Source organism: Erythrolamprus reginae, chromosome 1, assembly GCF_031021105.1.
Source record: "Erythrolamprus reginae isolate rEryReg1 chromosome 1, rEryReg1.hap1, whole genome shotgun sequence".
NCBI classification, from domain to species: Eukaryota; Metazoa; Chordata; class Lepidosauria; order Squamata; family Dipsadidae; genus Erythrolamprus; species Erythrolamprus reginae.
The window spans coordinates 38,549,642-38,571,331 of NC_091950.1; the positions used below are offsets into that span (position 1 = coordinate 38,549,642).

Sequence of the window (21,690 nt, forward strand, 5' to 3'; positions counted from 1 at the left end):
AACCCAGACTTTGCTGCATGTGCTGCACTCTCTAGCTGTTCTGCCGGGCTCTCTGGTAGGAGCCTCCCGAAAATTCAAGGGTACAAATTTCAGACACACACACACGTTTGAAAATTCAAAACAATGTTCTTTATCCCAAAATTCAAAATAAACTAAGCCCTCTTTTTGTATTGCAAAGAGCACTCGTCCCAAAACAACCGGGTAGTCTGTACAATTAACCTTAAGCAGTCATTAAGTACTTAGCCAGCAGCTGTGAAGAAACTTCACACCCCTTCTTCTTCTTCCAACGAAGTGAGACACACACACAAACACACACACACATTGCTCTGATTTGTTTTCAAAGGCATGAAAAATCAACAAAGTCCAGAAGCCAGCAACACAGAATTCCTGACGAACTGCGATCAGATACTCTTCCACAACGGCCAAACCCACACGCTGCTATTTATAGCAGCAGCCCTAATTACTGGAGCCCCACCCAAACACAGGTGGCCGCTCTTATCTCTTGTAATATGTCCTTACTTGGTCTCTTCTACGCATAATTCTGCACTTGCGTGGGTCCAAAACGTCATCATCTGAATCAATGGAAGATAAGGGAGATTGACTGCCTGGGCTGTGTGCCAAGCCCTCCTCTGTCGAGTCACTCCCACCTTCTTCTTCGTCCGAGGAAACTAAACTCTGAACTGACTCTGTCGGCAATAACACAGGCCTGTGACATGTTGATGTTTCCCCTGCATCCACCTCCACATTCCCTGGGGCAGGAGCTGGGCCAGAGCCAACCACAACACTAGCCAACTAAACTTTTTGAGCTTAACTTTTTCTTCGGGTTCTCAAGGCAAAAACCAGCCAAAAGAGTTTCTTTGCTTGATTCATTCCTTTCTTCTACTCTTCAGCTAAATGGAGTCAAGGTAAGTAACTCACAGATTTTGTGGTCCTCTTCCCAGGTTTGCAGTGATTTAAAAAAATCAGACTTTTAAAAGGGATAGATATCAGATGGCAGAGGCAGAATTCAGTTTTAGCAAATTAAGTAAATAAGTCTATGCCTCTGTTTTGTTGTTTTTTGTAGATCAAAGATTGCATTTATTAAAGGAGAAAATATTACCGCTGTATCAGTACGTGTTCATGGGCAAATAAAGCAACAGGATCACCTTTTCTGACCCAGAATTTTCAGTAGACATTGAGACCAAAAGTCCCAGAATTATTCATTAGAATATATTTTATTTAGGAATTCTGACAACCTTTGGCTTTTTTTGGGAAAAGCACTAAAATGTGGTTTATTCAGTGGACCTGGGGGAACCACAAATGGAAATGCAGCTAATCAAGTGGCTAATTTGTGTTGATGCTGCCATGGGTGGTGGAGGGGATTATGGGGTTTTATTATGGGATGAAATTTTAAAGCTTTTAAGCTGCCTGGAGTCACCTTTGTGTTGCTAAATAAATTTGTTAAATAATTGGTAGTTTGTTGTTGTTAAAGGAAGCTAGATTGAAGCATTGGAATGGGTGTAATGGGATAGCGAGAGGTTATTTAATGTTATCTGTAGTGCAATCCTAAATGTGCTTTCCCAAAATTAAGTCCCACTAACTCAGATGCAGGCAATTTTTGCACTTTAAAAAAAAAATATATAGGCCTCCGAGGTCACTGGGAGCATCATGAACTATCTACTGTATTTTCAGCTTGCTTTGTGTTTTATTCTTAAAAATGGATAATTAAAAGGCTTAAATTAGCAGGCCTAATTTCTAAAGAGTTTACACATCCATATGTTGCTAATATGTGTTAAGCTAATATGGTCAGCTATCACTAGGGTTTTCTGTTATAAGTGCACAACTGAAACCCTGATGATGAAGGGTGAATATACTTCATTCACTTTATGCTTTCACATAAACATTTCACATTATTTATTATAGAGTAGTTCATCTCAGTTTTAATACACTGCTAAAAAAAAAATAAAGGGGACACTTAAACAACACAACACCAAGTAAATCAAACTTCTGTGAAATCTAACTATCCACTTAGGAAGCAGCACTGACAATCAATTTCACATGCTGTTGTGCACATTCAACTTTGTACAGAACAAAGTATTCAATGAGAATATTTCATTCATTCAGATCTGTTCCTTTTATTTTTTTGAGCAGTATATTTAAAATAGGGAAACAATATTATAATCAGATACCGCATTTTTCAGACTATAAGACGCACCAGAGTACAGTGATCCCCCGCTCGTTGCGAGGGTTCCGTTCCAGGACCCCCCGCAACAAGCGGGTTTTCGCGAAGTAGCGCTGCGGAAGTAAAAACACCATCTGCACATGTGCAGATGGTGTTTTTAACTTCCGCAGCGCTAGCGAGGAGCCGAAGATTGGGGGGCGGCGTGGCTGTTTTAAAACGTCCCCGCCGACATGGGGGGCTCGCTAGCACCCCCCCGAACCCCCAACCCAGGTTTGGGGGGGTGCTAGCGAGCCCCCCATGTCGGCGGGGACGTTTTAAAACACCCGCGCGGCTTTCCAATGAGTCCCGAAGACAAACGCGGAAGTTTGACGTTTGTCTTCGGGACTCATTGGAAAGCTCCGATCGTTTTAAAACAGGCGCGCCATTCTCCGCTGACTCCTGGCGAACTTCCCCGCTTTAGGAGTCAGCGGAGAACGGCGCGCCTGCTTTAAAACGATCGGAGCTTTCCAATGAGTCCCGAAGACAAACGTCAAACTTCCGCGTTTGTCTTCGGGACTCATTGGAAAGCCGCGTGGGTGTTTTAAAACGTTTTAAAACCCGGGTTGGGGGTTCGGGGGGGTGCTAGCGAGCCCATGTCGGCGGCGACGTTTTAAAACACCCGCGCGGCTTTCCAATGAGTCCCGAAGACGAACGCGGAAGTTTGACGTTTGTCTTCGGGACTCATTGGAAAGCTCCAATCGTTTTAAAACAGGTGCGCCGTTCTCCGCTGACTCCTGGCGAACTTCCCCGCTTTAGGAGTCAGCGGAGAACGGCACGCCTGCTTTAAAACGATCGGAGCCGGCCAGCTCCGATCGTTTTAAAACAGGCGCGCCGTTCTCCGCTGACTCCTGGTGAACTTCCCGGGCGAAGGGCGAAGGGCGGGCGAGCGGGTGCTGGGGGGGGGCTTCGCCCTCCCGCCAGCAAGAGGGGGAAGACCCAGGGAAGCCGCCCAGCAGCTGATCTGCCGGGCGCCATCTACGCATGCGTGCCCATAGAAAAAAAGGGCATGCATGCGCAGATGGTGTTTTGACTTCCGGGTTCAAAAATCGCAAATTACCCTGTTCGCAATGGTCGGGGACGCAATAACCGGGGGATCACTGTATAAGAGACACCTTAGTTTTTGGGGAGGAAATTAATAATTTTTTGTGAAAAAATTCTGCCTACTGGCATCCATCTGGCTAGTGTCCTTAGCCAACAGCTTGAAACAGATATATTAGCCTTACAAAGGTCTGTTTGAAAGGCTGTTTTTTTTAGCTTTGCAAAGCTCCATTTGAGAGGCTGCTTTTTCAGGCTTGCAAAGTTCAGCCTGTTTTCAGCCTTTTAAAACTTCATTTGAGAGGATGAATAGGGCTACATTTGGTGTGTAAGAAGCGCCCAGATTGTCACCCTCTTTTAGGAAGGGAAAGGGTGCATCTTATTCTCTGAAAAATACAATACTTGGGCATGTTAGAACTTGTAGCATGAATTTGTCACTTGTTGCCAAGCCTTGTGGTTTTTCACTGCAGGACAGCAGATATATTTTTGAACCTGAGGACAAAATTCATTTATTATGGTAAAATGGGATAACCTGAATCCATCTGTACAAACTCAGTGTGGTTGTGGTAGTAGTAACAAGTCTTCTTATGTATTTTGCTTTCTTAAATTAGGCAAAGATACTTTGTATATTCACTAGAAACTACCCTGTATTTGTACAGGTTCTGCAATGTAGTTACTATTAAAATGTTAACATACAATCACAAGTTATATATTTTGCTTAACAATTGAATTTTAAATGCTGAAAGTCAATATATTTGACTGAACTGAGTAAAAATGTTGCAACATATTTGAGAAAACATAACACTGTTGAACAGTTCAAACCAGTATCTATGAACATGGTTCTTCAATATATATAACAATAGCTACTAACTGGGATAGTTGTATATTTCCTAATCTCGCAAGCCATTTAGCTCAAATGCCAATTTGTAGAAGATGAGTTGGAAAATGAAGGGAGGTACCTCTGTGATGGAGTAAGATAAAGCATTGCAGAATGGTAAGATGTCCGTCTGTCTTCATAGTGTTTTATAGTTTTCCATGCAGCAAAAGGTAGAAAAGAGCAATGGCATTTTCACTGAATTCTCCCTGCAAATGCCTAAGAACACCCTGTTGATACAACCTAGATGAGATCACGTACCAGCCGGGGATAATGTCTTAAATCATCCTGGCTATATGAACTGGGTGGGATCATGTAGGTGTGAGAGGCCGGTTTGAGGTAGGCAGTTTTGCTGCACATAACCTTCACATGGCCTCCATCTCTACACTGCTGTATGGTATTTAAGCTTCTAGTCCTTCACCAAATCCATTTTTGCTTGTCTCAGCAGCTAGCATCTGAATATCAGGTTACAGACTTTATACGCCACTTCATTCTATCTTCTCAGCTATTTTCATTTTAACATTTGCACAAGTTTTGGGACCGGGGGGGGGGGGGGGAGAGAGAAGGAAGGAACACATAGACAGAAATGTTTATTTCAGATCATCCAGAGAACCAGCCTGAAAGAGAACTACCCTTAAATCACAACTTTTCTTAAGGTTTTTCCTAATCTGAAATCTAATTTCCTTATTATTTCACATTCCTATTTAACAGGTATTTTAGAGCAGTGAAGCTTTATGAATTAAACAATAAGGATCTTCATTATTGATTTACATCTTAGGAAAAACACTCCTACTATAACGCATTCATGTACCAACACATTAATCCAGAACATGGAAATTTTGTTAACTGGAATCAAAGAAGCTGAAAAGGAAATGGACATAAGAATTCTCCTGAAAACAATTAATACGTAGGGGCATTCTCTAATTTTTCTGGTTCACTGGCAACCTTTATTTAAAATAAAAATGTAAGTAATTAAAAAACAATTTTCCAGTCTGATGTTATCACAGGAGTGTGCATCACAATTTAGAATTATTGCCCATTCTCTAAACATTTCAATTCATTGCAAGCTGGGCTTACCTGGTGGTTTAGAAGGACTTTCTTCAGTATGATACCTTCCAGGTGATGTAAATATAGCCAACTAGGAAAACTACACTAGAACTAAGAAGGGCATGGTTAAATATTTGATGGTGCTCAGCATTCAATTATATGCTGTTCAAACCTGGTGTTGCAAACAGGGCAGAAAGTTGCTAAGAATTCAAATTCAACCATCAAGTGGATGAACCAAAAAAGGGGAAGCAAGCTATACAAAATATATCAAGGAGATAAGTGCCAGTTTTAAATTAAAATCCTTTATTTTTTCCCAAATACAATTCACAACTTATACATAGTGGGGGAGATGCTCAGACTGTGCAAAATAAGGATGGCCTTCCTTTAAATTTGCTAAACTATCCAGAATGGGTATTCTTCTCCAGAGGGGGACTAGAGGTAAAGTTCTCTCAAATTTGCAGTAACTTAAGCCATTTTGTAAAATGATTGATTGAACTTAACATATTACATAGTAAGGCAAACTTGAATTCTGAAGGGTTTCCTATCAATAGAAGAATTTTTCCCATGAGTTACTTGGATCAATCTTATGTTTTGTTTTAATATATTATATACTAATGCTGTCATTGCTGAACTGCCAAAAAGAAGTGATTTGCTTTACATATTGCACTGACAGACAGAAGTACACAGTGTAATTGGTGAAAAAGAATAGAAGCTCATGTATTAGATTTTAAAAAGAGGAAAGAACTCAAAACAAAACCTTTGGACATTCCTCTGTCAAATGATTCAGAAAAAAAAAATTAAACTGCAAGATATTAGGCTTTTCTAAAATAATAAAAAAGTGAAAGCAGCTGAAAAACAAACATGGTATTGCGGTTTTAAATTCATTTTCAAGACCAAGAACTGAAGACCGAAGCATTTTTAAAACATGGAAGATAAGCATGAGTCCAAGCAGAATTTAAATTCATTCAACTGTTTAAAAATAATGGTTCTTCAGCTATTCTAGTGATAATTCTAATTAAATAAAAGTTAATCCAGATTATATTAATTTGTTGTTTGTTTTTTAAAAAGATCCCTCTCTCTCTCTCTTTAAAGGAAAAAGTGCATCAGACTCCCTTTTAGCAGCTACTCAAAATTGTTCTTTTAAAAAATAGCTTAGACTTTTTACTGTAAGACAAGGGCTTCTTAAGCCCTCACATGGGAGTTCTGTCTAAATGATAAATGAAATAATTTATTATCAAATCCAGAATTTAAATAAAAGCCATTCTTGCAAAGAAAAAAAATCAAGAAAAGAAAGCATGCACTCAAATTAGCAGTGGAGACAAATATACGTATTTCTACAGGCACTGGCAGACGCAATTAAATTGTTACCGTTACTCGATGTAACACACACCCCACCCTACAATACATTTTTTTCATCCACTAATCACTGAGGTACCAATATTTAAGAATGGAAACTTCAATATTGAAAAATAAAACCTAAAGTGGAAGTAATTTTCATTTTCCCCAGGGGGGAAAAACCCTATGGTGAGATTTGTATGAAATGTTAGTATACTTATAGAATTTTACAATTACATTGGCTTTTCTTTCTCTCTTAAACAAAAAAAAAAGGTTGTGTTCTGTATACACAGGTTCTTGATAAAATGTTCACCATTTATATCACAGGAGTCAGTAGACTTGCAAATAAAAAGAGGAGCTCTTGGCTACTTATTGGCACATCTTCCTGGTTACCAAGGATTTGAAGTCTGAAACAACCTGTTGTAAATTCAGAACAAGATGCGCCATGCCACACAGTGCAACAATTTAGGTGCAATGCTCGATGAGACACTCACAAAGAAGAGCTGTATGGAACTTATTATGTCCAACTGCAAAGCAATTCCACACAAATTGCATTGAATGCAAAAGATGCTGCTGCCATGTTTGTTGAGAAGAAAAGTCCTCCAATTAACGCAGCCAAAGTTTAAGACGCAATGCATCAACTCCATTTAAATAGTATCTGAACAACCTCTTGTCTCGCACAAAGCCAAGATTTTCATAAAGTTTCAATGCAGACTTGTTCGTGATCTCAGTCTCCAGGACAACCTGCAAAATAAGACAGATGTTTCAACAGGGTTTTTTTTTTTTTTTTGCTTTTTAATTTATTTGCAGAACTTATATGGCTGCCTAGGCTCATGTAGATTTTAGGCAGTTCGCAACAAACCATAAAAATACAAACAGAAATGCGCTTTCCATTCAGGTGCCAGACCAAATGATCCCCAGCTCAATACTAGTCCAACGCTTGAGTGATTATTTCACCCAATACCATGCCATTAATATTAGGAAGATCAGTTTGTTTTACCAGTGATCATTTTGACCCACAATGCAATAAGGAAAAAATAAGGCAACTATAGTGATATTCCTCACAAGAAATGTTTCCCTGGTGTCCACTGTTCTTGCAGAAAATATTGGAAGATATGGAAAACTAATTTGTATTTGTATTTATTAGATTTGTATGCCGCCCCTCTCTGAAGACTCGGGGCGGCTAACAACAATAAAAAAGACAATGTGAACAAATCTAATATTAAAAATAATCTTAAAAAACCCAATTTAAACAACCAATCATACATACAAGCATGTATAAATTCTATAAGCCTAGGGGGAAGGAAAAATTTCAATTCCCCCATGCCTGACGACAGAGGTGGGTTTTAAGGAGCTTGCGAAAGGCAAGGAGGGTGGGGGCAACTCTGATATCTGGGGGTAGCTGCCACAGAGAAGGCTCTTCTCCTGGGTCCCGCCAAACGACATTGTTTAGTTGACGGGACCCGCAGAAGGCCAACTCTGTGGGACCTAACCAGTCGCTGGGATTCGTGCGGCAGAAGGCGGTACTGGAGATATTCTGGTCCGATGCCATGAAGGGCTTTATAGGTCATAACCAACACTTTGAATTGTGACCGGAAATTGATCGGCAACCAATGCAGACTGCGGACTCTCTATTTAAAGGAGGAATCATTGAGTCTGTCATCTGCACCTCTATAACTGTCTGTTTTGGTGCTGCAACCCAACAGGACCGACACAGACTTTCAGAGGATAATCAGAACTGCAGAAAAAACAATTGCTTCCAACCTGTCTTCCATTGAGGACCTGTATACTGCATGAGTCAAAAAGAGGGTGGGGAAAATATTTATTGATCCCATGCATCCTGGACACAAACTGTTTCAATTCCTACTCTCAAAACGTCGCTACAAAGCACTGCACACCAAGACAACTAGACACAATAACAGTTTTTCCCCAAACGCCATCACTCTACTAAACAAATAACTTCCTCAACACTGTCACACTTTTTACTAAATCTGCACTTCTATTTCTACTAGTTTTTCTCATCATTCCTATTATCCTTTTCCTCCCACTTAGGACTGTATGACTGTAACTTGTTGCTTGTATCCTAAGATTTTTTTATTAATATTCATTGTTTCTTCATTGCTTATTTGACCCCTATGACGATCATTAAGTGTTGTACCACATGATTCTTGACAAATGTATCTTTTTCTTTTATGTACACTGAGAGCATATGCACCAAGACAAATTTCTTGTGTGTCCAATCACATTTGGCCAATTCTATTCTATTCTATTCTGTTCTAAACTTGCCAGCCATTCATACAGTTTTTCTGGGTTTGCTTTTCTGATTTGAAAATTAGTATTTTTGTTTGTAGTAGTAATACTTTATTTAATGTTACCTTCTTCTAAAATGCTGACCTCTATTTGCAGGGAGAAATATATAGAAATAAAATATATGGAAAATTCCTATACTTAATAGAGCTTTTGTATCATGTTAAAAGGAACTGATATTGTGTGAAAGACTAAAAATAATTTTGTTTTGAAATCTATCCGCAAAAGAACAAACTAATAATTGATTTAAGAGAATGGGGTTTCTAGAATATTTACATCTTGTTTTAACCAAGAAAAAGTGATTAGATAACTGTTAGTAGTCATTGGATTTCTTCATTGAAGAGTTTTTTACAAGTCTGAATGACATGAACAAATGTTAACTGCTTATTTATGTATTTATTTTATTCAAATTTTTATGCTGCCCTTCTCCTTAGATTCAGTGCGGCTTACAACATGTTAGCAATAGCACTTTTTAACAGAGCCAGCATATTGCCCTCCCCCACAATCTGGGCCCTCATTTTACCCACCTCGGAAGGATGGAAGGCTGAATCGACCTTGAGCCAGTGATGAGATTTGAACCGCTGACCTACAGATCTACAGTCAGCTTTAGTGGCCTGCAGTACAGCACTCTACCTGCTGCACCACTCTGGCTCTTAGCTTATATTACATTAAGCTAAAACGAAGTTTATGATTAGTCTCATTTCATTTAAGTCTTACAATAGCTTGATTCAGAATGGTTCAAAGTTATTGTAGCATCAAAAAAAATTACTTATGAACAGTCTTTAAAGTTATAAGGACACAACTCTATGGTCATTGCAATTGCAATTTAGGCACTTGGCAATCAGCTTACAATGGTTGCAGAATGTTGCGGTCATGGAATTGCAATTTACAACTTTCCCAGCTGGCTTCTGCCAATTGGGAAAGCCAAATTCACTTAATGATCATGCGATTGACTTAACAACTACAGAAAAGATGGTTGTAAAATCAAATCCAGTCACATGATAATTTGCTTAATGGCTGCATCATTTAGCAGCCTAAATTGTGGCCCCAACTGGTCAAAGACTATCTGGACACTAAATTCTTGAGAGCAAATTAGAAGCGGAAAGCCACTTTCAAAACATTGCCAAAAACCCTACAATGACTTCTCCAGGTAAGTGCTAGGAGTTGATCTGACAGCAAAAAATTGTGAAATGTTCTATTAAATCTACTAGCATAATTATTAATTTTATGTCTAAATAAAAGTAGTATTATAAGAAAAATACTATGAGTATAAATAAAAGTAGCATCATACATTTCAATTCTTTGCGTGTAAAAATAGTTAGACTTAAGGACCTAAAACTCTGGATGTTGCTACTAGAAAACTAAATTCTCTGAACAACTCTTGCCAAAATTACTTGTTCTTTAAGCAGCAATTCAATGCTGACATTCAAGTTTAATAGTATTCTAGATATTTCTTGTTTTCTAGATACTCAAGAAATATGAATTTATTTATTTATTTATTTATTTATTGGATTTGTATGCCGCCCCTCTCCAGAGACTCGGGGCGGCTAACAGCGACAATAAAACAGTGTACAATAGTAATTTGGTATTGATGATTAAAAATCAATTAATATAAAAACCAAACATACATACATACATACCATGCATAGAATTGTAAAGGCCTAGGGGGAAAGAGGATCTCAATTCCCCCATGCCTGGCGGCAGAGGTGGGTTTTAAGTTGTTTACGAAAGGCAAGGAGGGTGGGGGCAGTTCTAATCTCTGGGGGGAGTTGGTTCCAGAGGGCTGGGGCCGCCACAGAGAAGGCTCTTCCCCTGGGTCCCGCCAGGCGACATTGCTTAGTTGACGGGACCCGGAGAAGATCCACTCTGTGGGACCTAACTGGTCGCTGGGATTCGTGCAGCAGAAGGCGGTCCCTGAGGTAATCTGGTCCAGTGCCATGAAGGGCTTTATAGGTCATAACCAACACTTTGAATTGTGACCGGAAACTGATCGGCAACCAATGCAGATTGCGGAGTGTTGGTGTAACATGGGCATATTTGGGAAAGCCCATGATTGCTCTCGCAGCTGCATTCTGCACGATCTGAAGTTTCCGAACATTTTTCAAAGGTAGCCCCATGTAGAGAGCGTTACAGTAGTCAAGCCTCGAGGTGATGAGGGCATGAGTGACCGTGAGCAGTGACTCCCGGTCCAAGTAGGGTCGCAACTGGTGCACCAGGCGAACCTGGGCAAACGTCCAGTAACGTCCACTTCATAATAATTTTGCTAGTTTATTTTATCCATTTGTATTCAATTATAAAATAGATGGAAATTACTTTTGACTTAATTTAAAATACAACTTAGGAAAGTGGAAGTAGCACAAAGAGCAGGGGAAAGTGGTAATGCAAACATTCTTAATTTTAGAGCTGACTAAAGTAATAGTACTTAGACTTATGTACCACTTCATAGTGCCTTTACAGCTCTCTCTAAGTGGTTTAGACTTCCTCGTTTTATCCACCTGAGAAGGATGGAAGGCTGAGTCAACCTGGAGCCATTGAGATTTGTTTGAACTGCCGAACTGCAGCTAGCAGTCAGCTGAAGTAGCCTGCAGTGCTGCACTCTAACCTCTGCACCCCCTCGGCTCCCTAAAGATGAGTTAGTTAAACGCATCTCTTCAATTTTAAGGATTTTAATAAACTTATAGAGCAGCCTTCCAGCTCTTTTTATTGCTTCCTTCTCTCAGCTGCTTTGGTCATCAAAGACAAGAATATCCCACTAACATGCCCCTGCAGGATCTTTCCTCCCTTTGCTCAAGGAGGAATTCTGAGAGATGAAGTCCACAAGTCTTAAAGCTGTCAAGTTCAAAGTTTGTAAAAAGTGTACATGGTCATAAAAAGTATTCTGCTACACTAGTATTTTATTAAATAATATATTACTATACCATTTGGTTCAAAATACTTTTTTCCTTGTTTTGCTCCTCTAAAATCTAGGTACGTATTATACTCCGGTGCATATTATACTCTGAAAAATATGATACATATATGAACCAAATTACTTGGAATGTGTTTTGAAGTTGTACTACCTAAAAGCAACACTTTTGGCACACCAATTCTTTCCAGTTATGGAAAAATGATAATGTAATCATTCTTTTTTTATGCATTTGAAAGACTTTGTTTTGAATACTATGTAAAATTCTGGAATGACACTGTTAAGAATTTATTTATTTTATTTATTTATTTATTTATTAGATTTGTATGCCGCCCCTCTCCGAAGACTCGGGGCGGCTAACAACAATGAAAAGACAATGAAAACAAATCTAATATTAAAAAATAATCTAAAAAACCCCAATTTAAAGAACCACTCATACATACAAACATACCATGTATAAATTCTATAAGCCTAGGGGGAAGTGAAATTTCAATTCCCCCATGCCTGACGACAGAGGTGGGTTTTAAGGAGCTTGCGAAAGGCAAGGAGGGTGGGGGCAATTCTGATATCTGGGGGGAGCTGGTTCCAGAGGCTCTTCTCCTGGGTCCCACCAAACGACATTGCTTAGTCGATGGGACCCGGAGAAGGCCAACTCTGTGGGACCTAACTGGTTGCTGGGATTCGTGCGGCAGAAGGTGGTCCCGGAGATATTCTGGTCCGATGCCATGAAGGGCTTTATAGGTCATAACCAACACTTTGAATTGTGACTGGAAATTGATCTCGAACCAATGCAGACTGCGGAGTGTTGGTGTAACATGGGCATATCTTGGGAAGCCCATGATTGCTCTCGCAGCTGCATTCAATTGAAACAAATCAGAAACAGATTCAGGGAAGAGCAATATTGATTTAGAAGATTTAGAAAACTAATTCGTGTACGATTAAGAGATGGATTTATTTAAACCTGAGAAGACAGGAGTGAAGGAAAATATGATGGCACTCTTCAAATACCTGAAAGGTATATATTTTATATTTTTAATTTTTATTATTTTTAGAAGATTAAGTCTGCAGTTCAGGAGATGAAATAATGAATTCAAGTCACAGAAAGCAGATTCCGATTAAATGTTAGAAAAAACCATAAGAGCAGTTCAATTGTGGAACTATGTACCCAAAAAAGTGATGGGCTTTTCTTCTTTAGATAAATTTTCAGGTGAAAGTTAAATAGCCATCAATGAGGGAATTTAGATTCCTGAGTAGGAGATATAACTTTATGGCATAAATGTTCTCTTCTAACACTATATATTCTATGAATGTAGAATATTTGCTCTTTCTCTGCAGTATCTTCATTAATGGACTGACATTAACCTTCCTGGTTGGATAAAAATTGGAGGTTATGCCTATAGTTCGCAATTCAAGTTTTGTTTCTGCTAATTTTCTTGGCTGTTATCTGCTACTTTATTATTTCCTTGTTTCTAAATTGTATTTCTGGATTAGGTATTATTAAGTGGTGGTCTTCAGGTTTTTTTTTTTTAAAAAAAATCTGTTCTATCTTACTTGCATCTGATTTCAATTTGCTAATCTTATTTTCCAGCCTAATCTTCCATTTTGGTGGTGCATTTTTTGGCTCCCCCCCCCCTTCTTTGTTGACTTTCCATCACAGATATTCAGTTATAACTGTAGATGTGCTGCAGTGAGCTGGTGCTTATATTTAATATTACAGCAGTGGCATCTTTTTAATGCTACCTCATTTTCTTTTCTTTTCTTTATTTTTCGCAGAGCATCCATTTATTTTAAATCAACATCTGAGTCCTTAAGATGAGCATGTACTATATCCCCAAAATGTCATAAACTTTTACTATACTATGCAAGCTCAAATCACTACTTTAGATCACTTATATTACTATCTAAATCTGTTTAGAGTTTTTGCTCATGTAGACAGTCCAAAGAAGTCAAATTTGGAGTCCCAGAAAATATTTAATATAATATGTTTTTCTGAATATATTTTACTTAAACCGAAGCCTTGCTTACATAGTAAACTACATTTGGAAAAAAAAGCAGCCTTCAAGTAAAGCAAGGGAAAAAAACAAAGTTCCTTCAAGGAAACAAAATAATTACCTCATCACAATCGCCTTCTACCATGGCATATATAGCTTTCTTAACCAAGTTTGTACCTGGAATACAAATAAAAAACAAAAAAATTAAACTTCAAGTACAAATTATTACAGCATGAACAAGTCTGTGTCCTGATCTTCTAACACATGAATAATTTAAGAAGTAACAATAAGTAATATGATAGTCTACATATTTTTTTTAAAATGTCTTATAAGAGAGAGGGAAGGCAATCCAAATATGTCTTTTATGTTAAGTATAAATGAGATATCATGGCACGACATTCAAAGATCTTATTTAGGATTATTCTAAATAATAGTTTCCAGAGGCCTGCCACAACATAGTGTACTTTAAAGTAAGGGAACCAATGGGGTACAGAATAAGCTAATAAAATCATGCATATTCCTTTCTTTTAATCAGTTAAATTTGTGTCCCCATCTCCTTTTAATTTGTGAATCTCTTATATGCAGCGGCGGCTCACAAGAGAAAGCAGACAACCTAACGAGAGTATATTTACAAATGTGAGGAATGTTTGTCTTCTCAACATCACTGCACCAGAACTGTATGAATAGGGTTGGTGATGAATTCAAAGTGGATATCCACAGAACAAGGACTCATGAGCTGCACATAGTATATCACAATAGCAGAGTGCTTCATTTTAAAAAATATTAAATTAATTGCCACAAAGAAAGGCAATTGTATGCAAAAATATTTACCTCAAAGCAATAGTTAACTGAAAGTATATTACTTTCAGAAGGCTTCAAAAAGATGCAACTGCTATTCTTACCTATGCCTTTTCTTCTGTATTTGGAATCCACCGCTAACATGGCTATATAACCTCTACGAAACATCTTTTTGTGCATGTCCAACTTGCAGACGATTGCACCTACGCACTCATCACCTACCATTGCCTTAAAAACAAAACAAAAACCAAACAAAACACATCTTGTAGGTTAAAACTAACACACAGTGCCATAAAATCACAATTTTATTGACACATTTTTAAAAAGATCCCATCTTGGAAATTCCCCAAAATTTATTAACAGAAGCTTAAATTTGTTTCTTGGAAAAGTAATATTATACTCCTTGGCTTGGATGTTAAGTTGTGAGCACAAATATTTGCCCAGACACACGCGGTGTATTAATTTTCTATCACAAAGGGCTAATAGTGAATAAGAAACTGCTCCAGAATGGGTAGATGGATCTTTTATGTATAGAGTAATAGCACTCAGGGTGCTTTCTTCTCTTTGCTGCTTTTTAAACATTTATGCTATACAGGTTAGGAAGTTGTGCAGGCTACCTTCTATTTATAATATTTAGTACTCTAAACATTATCTTTAGCCTGTTTGGTCTGGACCTTACACAGTATTTTATCCGGTATCTCAGTGTAGTTTGAATTATTCTATTCTTTGAGAATGGATCTTTTATTTTTATGAGGAACAGAATTATTAAATTCCTAGAAAGTAAGTAACGGAAACATTGATCAATCAGCAATCCTAATAAGAGCTACAGTATATTAGAGCTCAAATAACTGAAACATGAAAAAAGAAATGGCCTTTGTAATTTCAATAGTCAAAGATTAATTTTAGTGAGCACATTTTAACATTTTTAGGTTTAATAAAGTTATTTCTGACAAATCCATTGTGTGGTTCATATACACAGTTAACACAACTATTCATCCTGCATTATTTTTATTATGATTATGCTAGTATTCAAGGTAAGCATGTACTCTCATGCTTGCAGATGTTTATTTACACAATATTTATAATGCTTAGAGAACTGATTGTTGCTGCAAAGGAACATTGCTCATACCATGAGTTAAGATTATTGACGTTTTTTGCAAGTAAAGAATAAAAACTTTATTCTCATTTAGAATCTTAAGATTCTAAAATATCTGGCAATCACAAATGTCAGATTCCATATTTTCACCTAAAAATGAAGTTAAGTCTAAGTTACTGTATGTAGGTAAATTAATTATATCTGCAGAAAATTTCATAAATTAAAGAAATGAGCATTAGATTCAGATTAGATCAAATTTAGATTGATCCTGCAATAATTTTTGATTGACAGAAAGGGCAGTGAAGCAGCAATAACTGGAAAAATCAATGCCTGAATATTCCAAACCAGGGTTATGATCATCTATTCCTATTTATGTGAGTGATCAGTATCTGATCCTGGGAAATCAGAGGTTTTATTCCTGTCCTTCCGAGAAAATAATTCTAAAAAAAGCATTTTGGTTAAAGCATTTTGGAATTGCTTCCTAAATATTTTCTAGACATTCCAATTTATATACATCACCAGCCAAATTAAATAAAGGCAGGTATATGCGACAGACTACCTCCTCATGGCTTCTGTTTGTCATTGCACCTTCAAATCTTTGGCTTTTTTCTTTTTCTTTTTTTGAAGGCACATTAAGTATAATTATCTGAGCCATAGAAAAATCCAGCCAGTAAATCCATGAAAGAGGGGGAAATCGCATATGCCATGTGAAAATCACGACTGAATCAATAATGCAAATGGAGAGTGGACTGATTTCAGATGTCAGATTTGCTTTTGTATACCAAAAGATACACATTTAGTTTTAAGGAACTGAGGAACTGTGTTCCAATCAGTTCTAGGAAAGACCCTTTTAAGGCTTTTATTTCTTCTATTCCAATAAGTTTATCTGGGAGAGTAATTTTCCAAATATTCTAAAATCCTTAAAAGTTAAAATCAAAGCTAGCTAATCAATAATATGTGTATTACATTATCAATATAATATATATATTATTGCTAATGTAATATCAATACTAATTAAGGTTTGAATAATATTTAATCCAGATAATATGTGGATGTTCTTGAGCTTTCGGCTACGTTAAAATCCTTAAAGTTAAAATCAAAGATAGCTATTCAAATACTAAAATAACCAATATGATCACCAATATATTAATCAATGTGTGAATAATGTTTAATTAAGATAACATGAGGATGTTCCTGAGCAATCAAACGGTACATAATTTCTAGTTGCCTTGAAAGTAATTTTGGATGGAAAACTTAACAAATATTCTCCTAACTTATTTCAAGTATATAATGATTTTTGGCCTAGTTTGCAGGCAATCTATAAACTCTCCTCATATTACATAGGGATATTGGTATTTTCACAAAATATGTTCTTACAATATATGGAAAACAATAATTTTGAGCAGCAACACACCATATTCCTTCATATTGCATCTTGGTTTGATGATATAGCCCCTACCAAGAAGGACAAGTTGGAGTTTTGCTTAACTGAGCATATAGAAGTAACCCTTCCAGTTCTTAATTAACTGCAATGTTACTGTGTTAACCTTTAACATCCTGCAATACTAGAATATTCATTAATAACCCAATAAATCAAGATAACATTGTTGAAGACTTTGAAGGTTACCAAAATCAATATATTTCTTACACTAATATTAAACTAATAAGAATAGGACTGGCATGATGTTTCTCACTTATTTTCTAAGTTTTTTCTATGTAGACATAGGTCTTGGTATATTCGGGCTTCTTCCCGTGTAGGATTTTCCAAATCCTACACGGGAAGAAACCCGAATATACCAAGACCGTCATACCTGTACCCGTGAAAATCTACGAAAACAAATATATATATACTGTATGTGTGTGTGTGTATATATATGTGTGTGTCATTTGTAACTTTTTTTTTGTCATGTCATTTTTTGTTTTTAAAAAGTCAGGATTATATTTAAAAAATAAAAATAGATTTTATTACATTTCCAATTATTATTTTTGTTCCTAATTTGCTGTAGAGATATTATGCTACTGAAATATCGTACAGCAAAGTTTGGATTTCTGAAATGTTTTTCATGAGACAGAATAGGCAAACAAATTGTACCTTTCTGTAGGATCTAAGCCAGAATTGCTTATTAGTCTGTCCATTCATTAAACAAACAGAAATATAGAAATAGGCCTTTCTTATTCATACATAATAGTTGCTATGTATTTTCATTTTTTTTTTGGAAAAAGGAAAATAGATTTAAAACGAAAGCTTTAAATCTGGATATAGCTCATCCAGCTAGGGCAAGAGCTTCCCCAGAGAGATGCCCCTTATAAGCATTTATTTATATTACACTGATACAAATCTTCACTTTCTCATGCCACTGAGGCAAATTTTCAGGTTTATTGTTCCTTTTGCATTTACTTCAATACCTAAAATATCCTCAGAATATTTTCTCATTGAAAATTTTAAAAATGACTGTATTAAGTCTGTAGACATTATCACAAATAAACTTGTCAAATCATTAGAAACTTTTCTTTCAATTTGTAATTTTTTAAAGAGATATCTTAAGAGAATTGGCTTTCAAGTAAACAAACTTTTTTTCCCTGTTGCTTGTATGATACATGCAGAGTTTTAAAAGGAAGGATGGCTAACTTGATATTTGACTAAGTAGATAGCAGTTTAGTCTGCTAATAAGTAATAATAAAAACACTAATGTAATTATCTTTTTAAAAAGAAATATTTAATGTAGTATGGTAGAATCTTTTAAGAAATCCTCCCTTTTTTCCTTTCAAACTACCCTCTCCTTACAATTATGGTTCAAAATCTATGCTCACCTTTTTATGGGAGAATGAACTGCTTTCTGTATATAGAATCATGTCTATTTAAGACATACAATTTGGTAAGAGGCATGTTGCACATAACATGTAGGCTTTCATCTCTGAAAATAAGTTGCAATTTAAATTTTATACAAAAACATTAAAATTACATAAATGGTACCAAGTTAAAATTGAATACCATGAAGTACCAAGGAATATTCATATTTAAAATTCCCCAAATGAGTTTTTCAGAAGCATTGTAAGATTGTATTAATCCTAAATTACTTGTCAAACATTTGCTCCACAAATAAAAAACTTTGTATGAATTTCAACTCAAATATTTTCTAAGACATTACTACTTCTGATTTTAACTGGCCAGACATGATAGAGCAAACTCCAAAAACTAATGACAATATAACTCAGCATCCCCAAGCCATTTAAAAATAAGTATGCGTAATTCCAAATTCACCAAGCACAATTCAATTTCCTTTAATTAGGAACAAGATTATAGATTTGTCTTCAGTTTACACTGTACACATGGGCAATGTTTATGAATAATTCTACATAATTCAAACTACACTTATACAATTACCTAGTTTGTGCATGATTTATTTCACAATTTGACTACTGGTGAATGACAGATGTGAGAATTTTGCTTACCCTATTAACTTTCTCCATATCACCCACTGCTGTCCATCCATCTCCAACACTCTTCCTTTTACCCTTCAACCTTGCAACACATTTTTAAACATGTCTGCACCCCCAACTTACCAAAAAGCAAAGCTGAGGCCAGTTGTGGATAAAATACCTATAAGTGTAAATGGAGTAGGGTTCAGACAGATCTTTGGTGATCAGTCTCATGATGTCTGGCATCTGTAGCTCGGACTCGTATCGGACATATCGTATTGCGAAGTCCCCTTTCTCCTCCTTCACCTGCTGGTGGCCCCAGGAAGTGTCTGTATGGGAACCCATGGAACATTTTTGCAAACTGCAGGTAGAGGCCAAGGATCTGGAGAGAAGTAGCAAGGACTCCTCTTCCCTTTCCAACTCCTGATCCTCGCCTTCCTCCAACTCTCCTCCCCCAACTAGCCCATTCCTGTCCCCAGCAGAGGAAGCAGAAGCATCACGGTGGTGATGGTGATGATGGTGGTGTTGCTGCTGCTGGGACTGTGCAGTCCTTGCCTGGGGGCAAGAGACCTGGTGATGGTGGTTGAGTGAAGATGGACTCGCCTCCCGTTCCCCTCCCTGGCAGGGATGCTGGGGCTCCTGCCCGTGTCCCATGGTTTTGCCAGGACCAGTGGCGATGGTGGCCCTGCTGTTCTTCTTGCTCTTGGGCGGACACTGGTCCTCGTTGCTGTGACTTAAAACCTTGTCCTTCAGGGAGCTTCGCAAGTGCCGCAAGTCCGACCCAGCGATGAGCCCGTTGAGCTGAGGGTAGTGGCGATGGGGCTGGCAAACGCGGTGGCGGCGGGGCGGGCTCCCCCCCAGCATGCCTTCCTCCTCTGCTTCCTCCTCCTCCTCCCTGCAGGGACGCCTGCCTCCTTCCTCTTCCTCCTCCTCTTCCTCCTCCTCTTCAGCACTTCCCGGAAAGGGAGACAGGAGCGCAGCGGCGGCTCCCGGCGGCGAAGCGAGGAGGCTGCTAGGCCCGGGCGGTACCTCGGCCATGTCCTGAGGAGACCGAAAGGAAGGAGGGAAAGCGAAGAGGGGGGGAAAAGAAAAGAGTGAAAGTGTAAGAAGAAAACGCCCCAAACTCTTCCTTTTTCCCCTTTCCCATTCACACAACCCCGCCCGCGTGCTCCCTCTTCCTCCTCCTCCGCCTCCTCACCCCAAAGTTCCTTCAGCAGCAGCAGCAGCGGCGGCACCTCCCGCTCCCTTTCTCCGCTCCTCCTCATCCAGCGGCCGTAAAGCGCGGCTAGGTTTCCTGTCAGGCCTGGCCGCCGCCGCGGCTCCAAGAAGCAGGGAGGAGGCGCGACACTTCGCGTCGCTTTTTACTTTATGGCTGGCCCCGAGGAAGGACTGAGGGAGAGGAAGGAGAAAGGGGTCAGGGGCGTGGCTTCTTCTCGCGGGCGCCCTTTCCCTCCGGAGGCGACCGCGCGCGACATTTGATTTTTTTTTGCCTCTCGCTTTACGGCTTGGCCTTGCCCTCTAGGGTTGGTACTGTATTGTCACTGGCTACATTCCGCTTGCGCTAGTAGTCAGAGACTCTACGGTCGGGGGGGGGGGATAAAACGGAGAACGAGAGACCATGCTTGTGGTTACCTTCCTGTTAATGGAAGGCTCTGGCGACCTCGGCGGAGCGGCGGAAGCGCACATTGTTATGAAGCGCCGACTAGGCGGGAACAAAACTTGAGTGAGGCGGGGGGCTAGCGAGCGCTGAAAGGCACTTTCTGTCAGACAAGCTCTGGAGTACATCGCCAGGGCAGCCAGGGGAAAGCGGTTGTGCCTTATATCCTCCCGCTCGCTCCGAAATATACTCAGCATTTTTCAAACTTGACAACTTTTAAGATGTGTAGACTACAACTCCCAGAATTTCCCAGCCAGCATGTGGTAATTATCACATCTTAAAAGTTGCCAACCAGAAGAACTAGACACAAGAACAGTTTTTCCCCGAACGCCATGACTTTGCTAAACAAATAATTCCCTCAACACTGTCAAACTATTTATTAAGTCTGCACTACAATTACTCCTCTCATGGTTTCCATCACCCATCTCCTCCCATAAATGACTGTATGACTAACTTTGTGGCTTGTATCCTCACAGTTTATATTGACTGGTTCCTAATATGATTTAGAAACATAGAAGACTGACGCAGAAAAAGACCTCATGGTCCATCTAGTCTGCCCTTATATTATTTCCTGTATTTTATCTTACAATGGATATATGTTTATCCCAGGCATGTTTAAATTCAGTTACTGTGGATTTACCAACCACGTCTGCTGGAAGTTTGTTCTACCACTCTTTCAGTAAAATAATATTTTCTCATGTTGCCTTTGATCATTCCCCCAACTAACTTCAGATTGTGTCCCCTTGTTCTTGTGTTCACTTTCCTATTAAAAACACTTCCCTCCTGAACCTTATTTAACCCTTTGATTGCTTATTTGTACTGGGACTATCATTAAGTGTTGTACCTCATAATTCTTGACAAACTTTTTTTATGTGATGTTCATCGTGTTTGAGGAGCACCTTGACATCTAGTGGGTTGTGGGCTGTACACATCAGACCAGAATGCCTTTGGGACCATCTTCTGCCGCACAAATCCCAGCAGACGATTAGGTCCCACAGAGTTGGCCTTTTCCGGATCCTGTCGAC

General features: G+C 38.5%; 1 protein-coding gene across 1 annotated transcript; it reads right to left on the minus strand.

Moving 5' to 3' along the window:
- Nucleotides 1–5,436: 5,436 nt before the first annotated feature.
- On the minus strand, nt 5,437–20,501 carry NAA30 (N-alpha-acetyltransferase 30, NatC catalytic subunit). Its single transcript, XM_070749792.1, has 5 exons — nt 20,207–20,501; nt 19,153–20,049; nt 14,597–14,720; nt 13,816–13,871; nt 5,437–7,235 (listed from the first exon to the last, which is right to left on the minus strand). The coding sequence occupies exons 2-5, from the start codon at nt 20,044–20,046 to the stop codon at nt 7,098–7,100; spliced, it is 1,212 nt and encodes a 403-aa protein (XP_070605893.1). The 5' UTR covers nt 20,047–20,049; nt 20,207–20,501; the 3' UTR covers nt 5,437–7,097.
- Between the last annotated feature and the right edge of the window lie 1,189 nt (nt 20,502–21,690).

What these genes read in the sequence shown, in the direction of transcription:
- NAA30 (XM_070749792.1), bottom strand. Translation starts at nt 20,046, where the DNA reads ATGGCCGAGGTACCGCCCGGGCCTAGCAGCCTCCTCGCTTCGCCGCCG. An exon ending in ATACAGAAGAAAAGGCATAG is followed by an intron (nt 13,872 to 14,596) that starts GTAAGAATAGCA and finishes TTTGTATTCCAG; the next exon opens with GTACAAACTTGGTTAAGAAA. An exon ending in TAGAAGGCGATTGTGATGAG is followed by an intron (nt 7,236 to 13,815) that starts GTAATTATTTTG and finishes CTTATTTTGCAG; the next exon opens with GTTGTCCTGGAGACTGAGAT.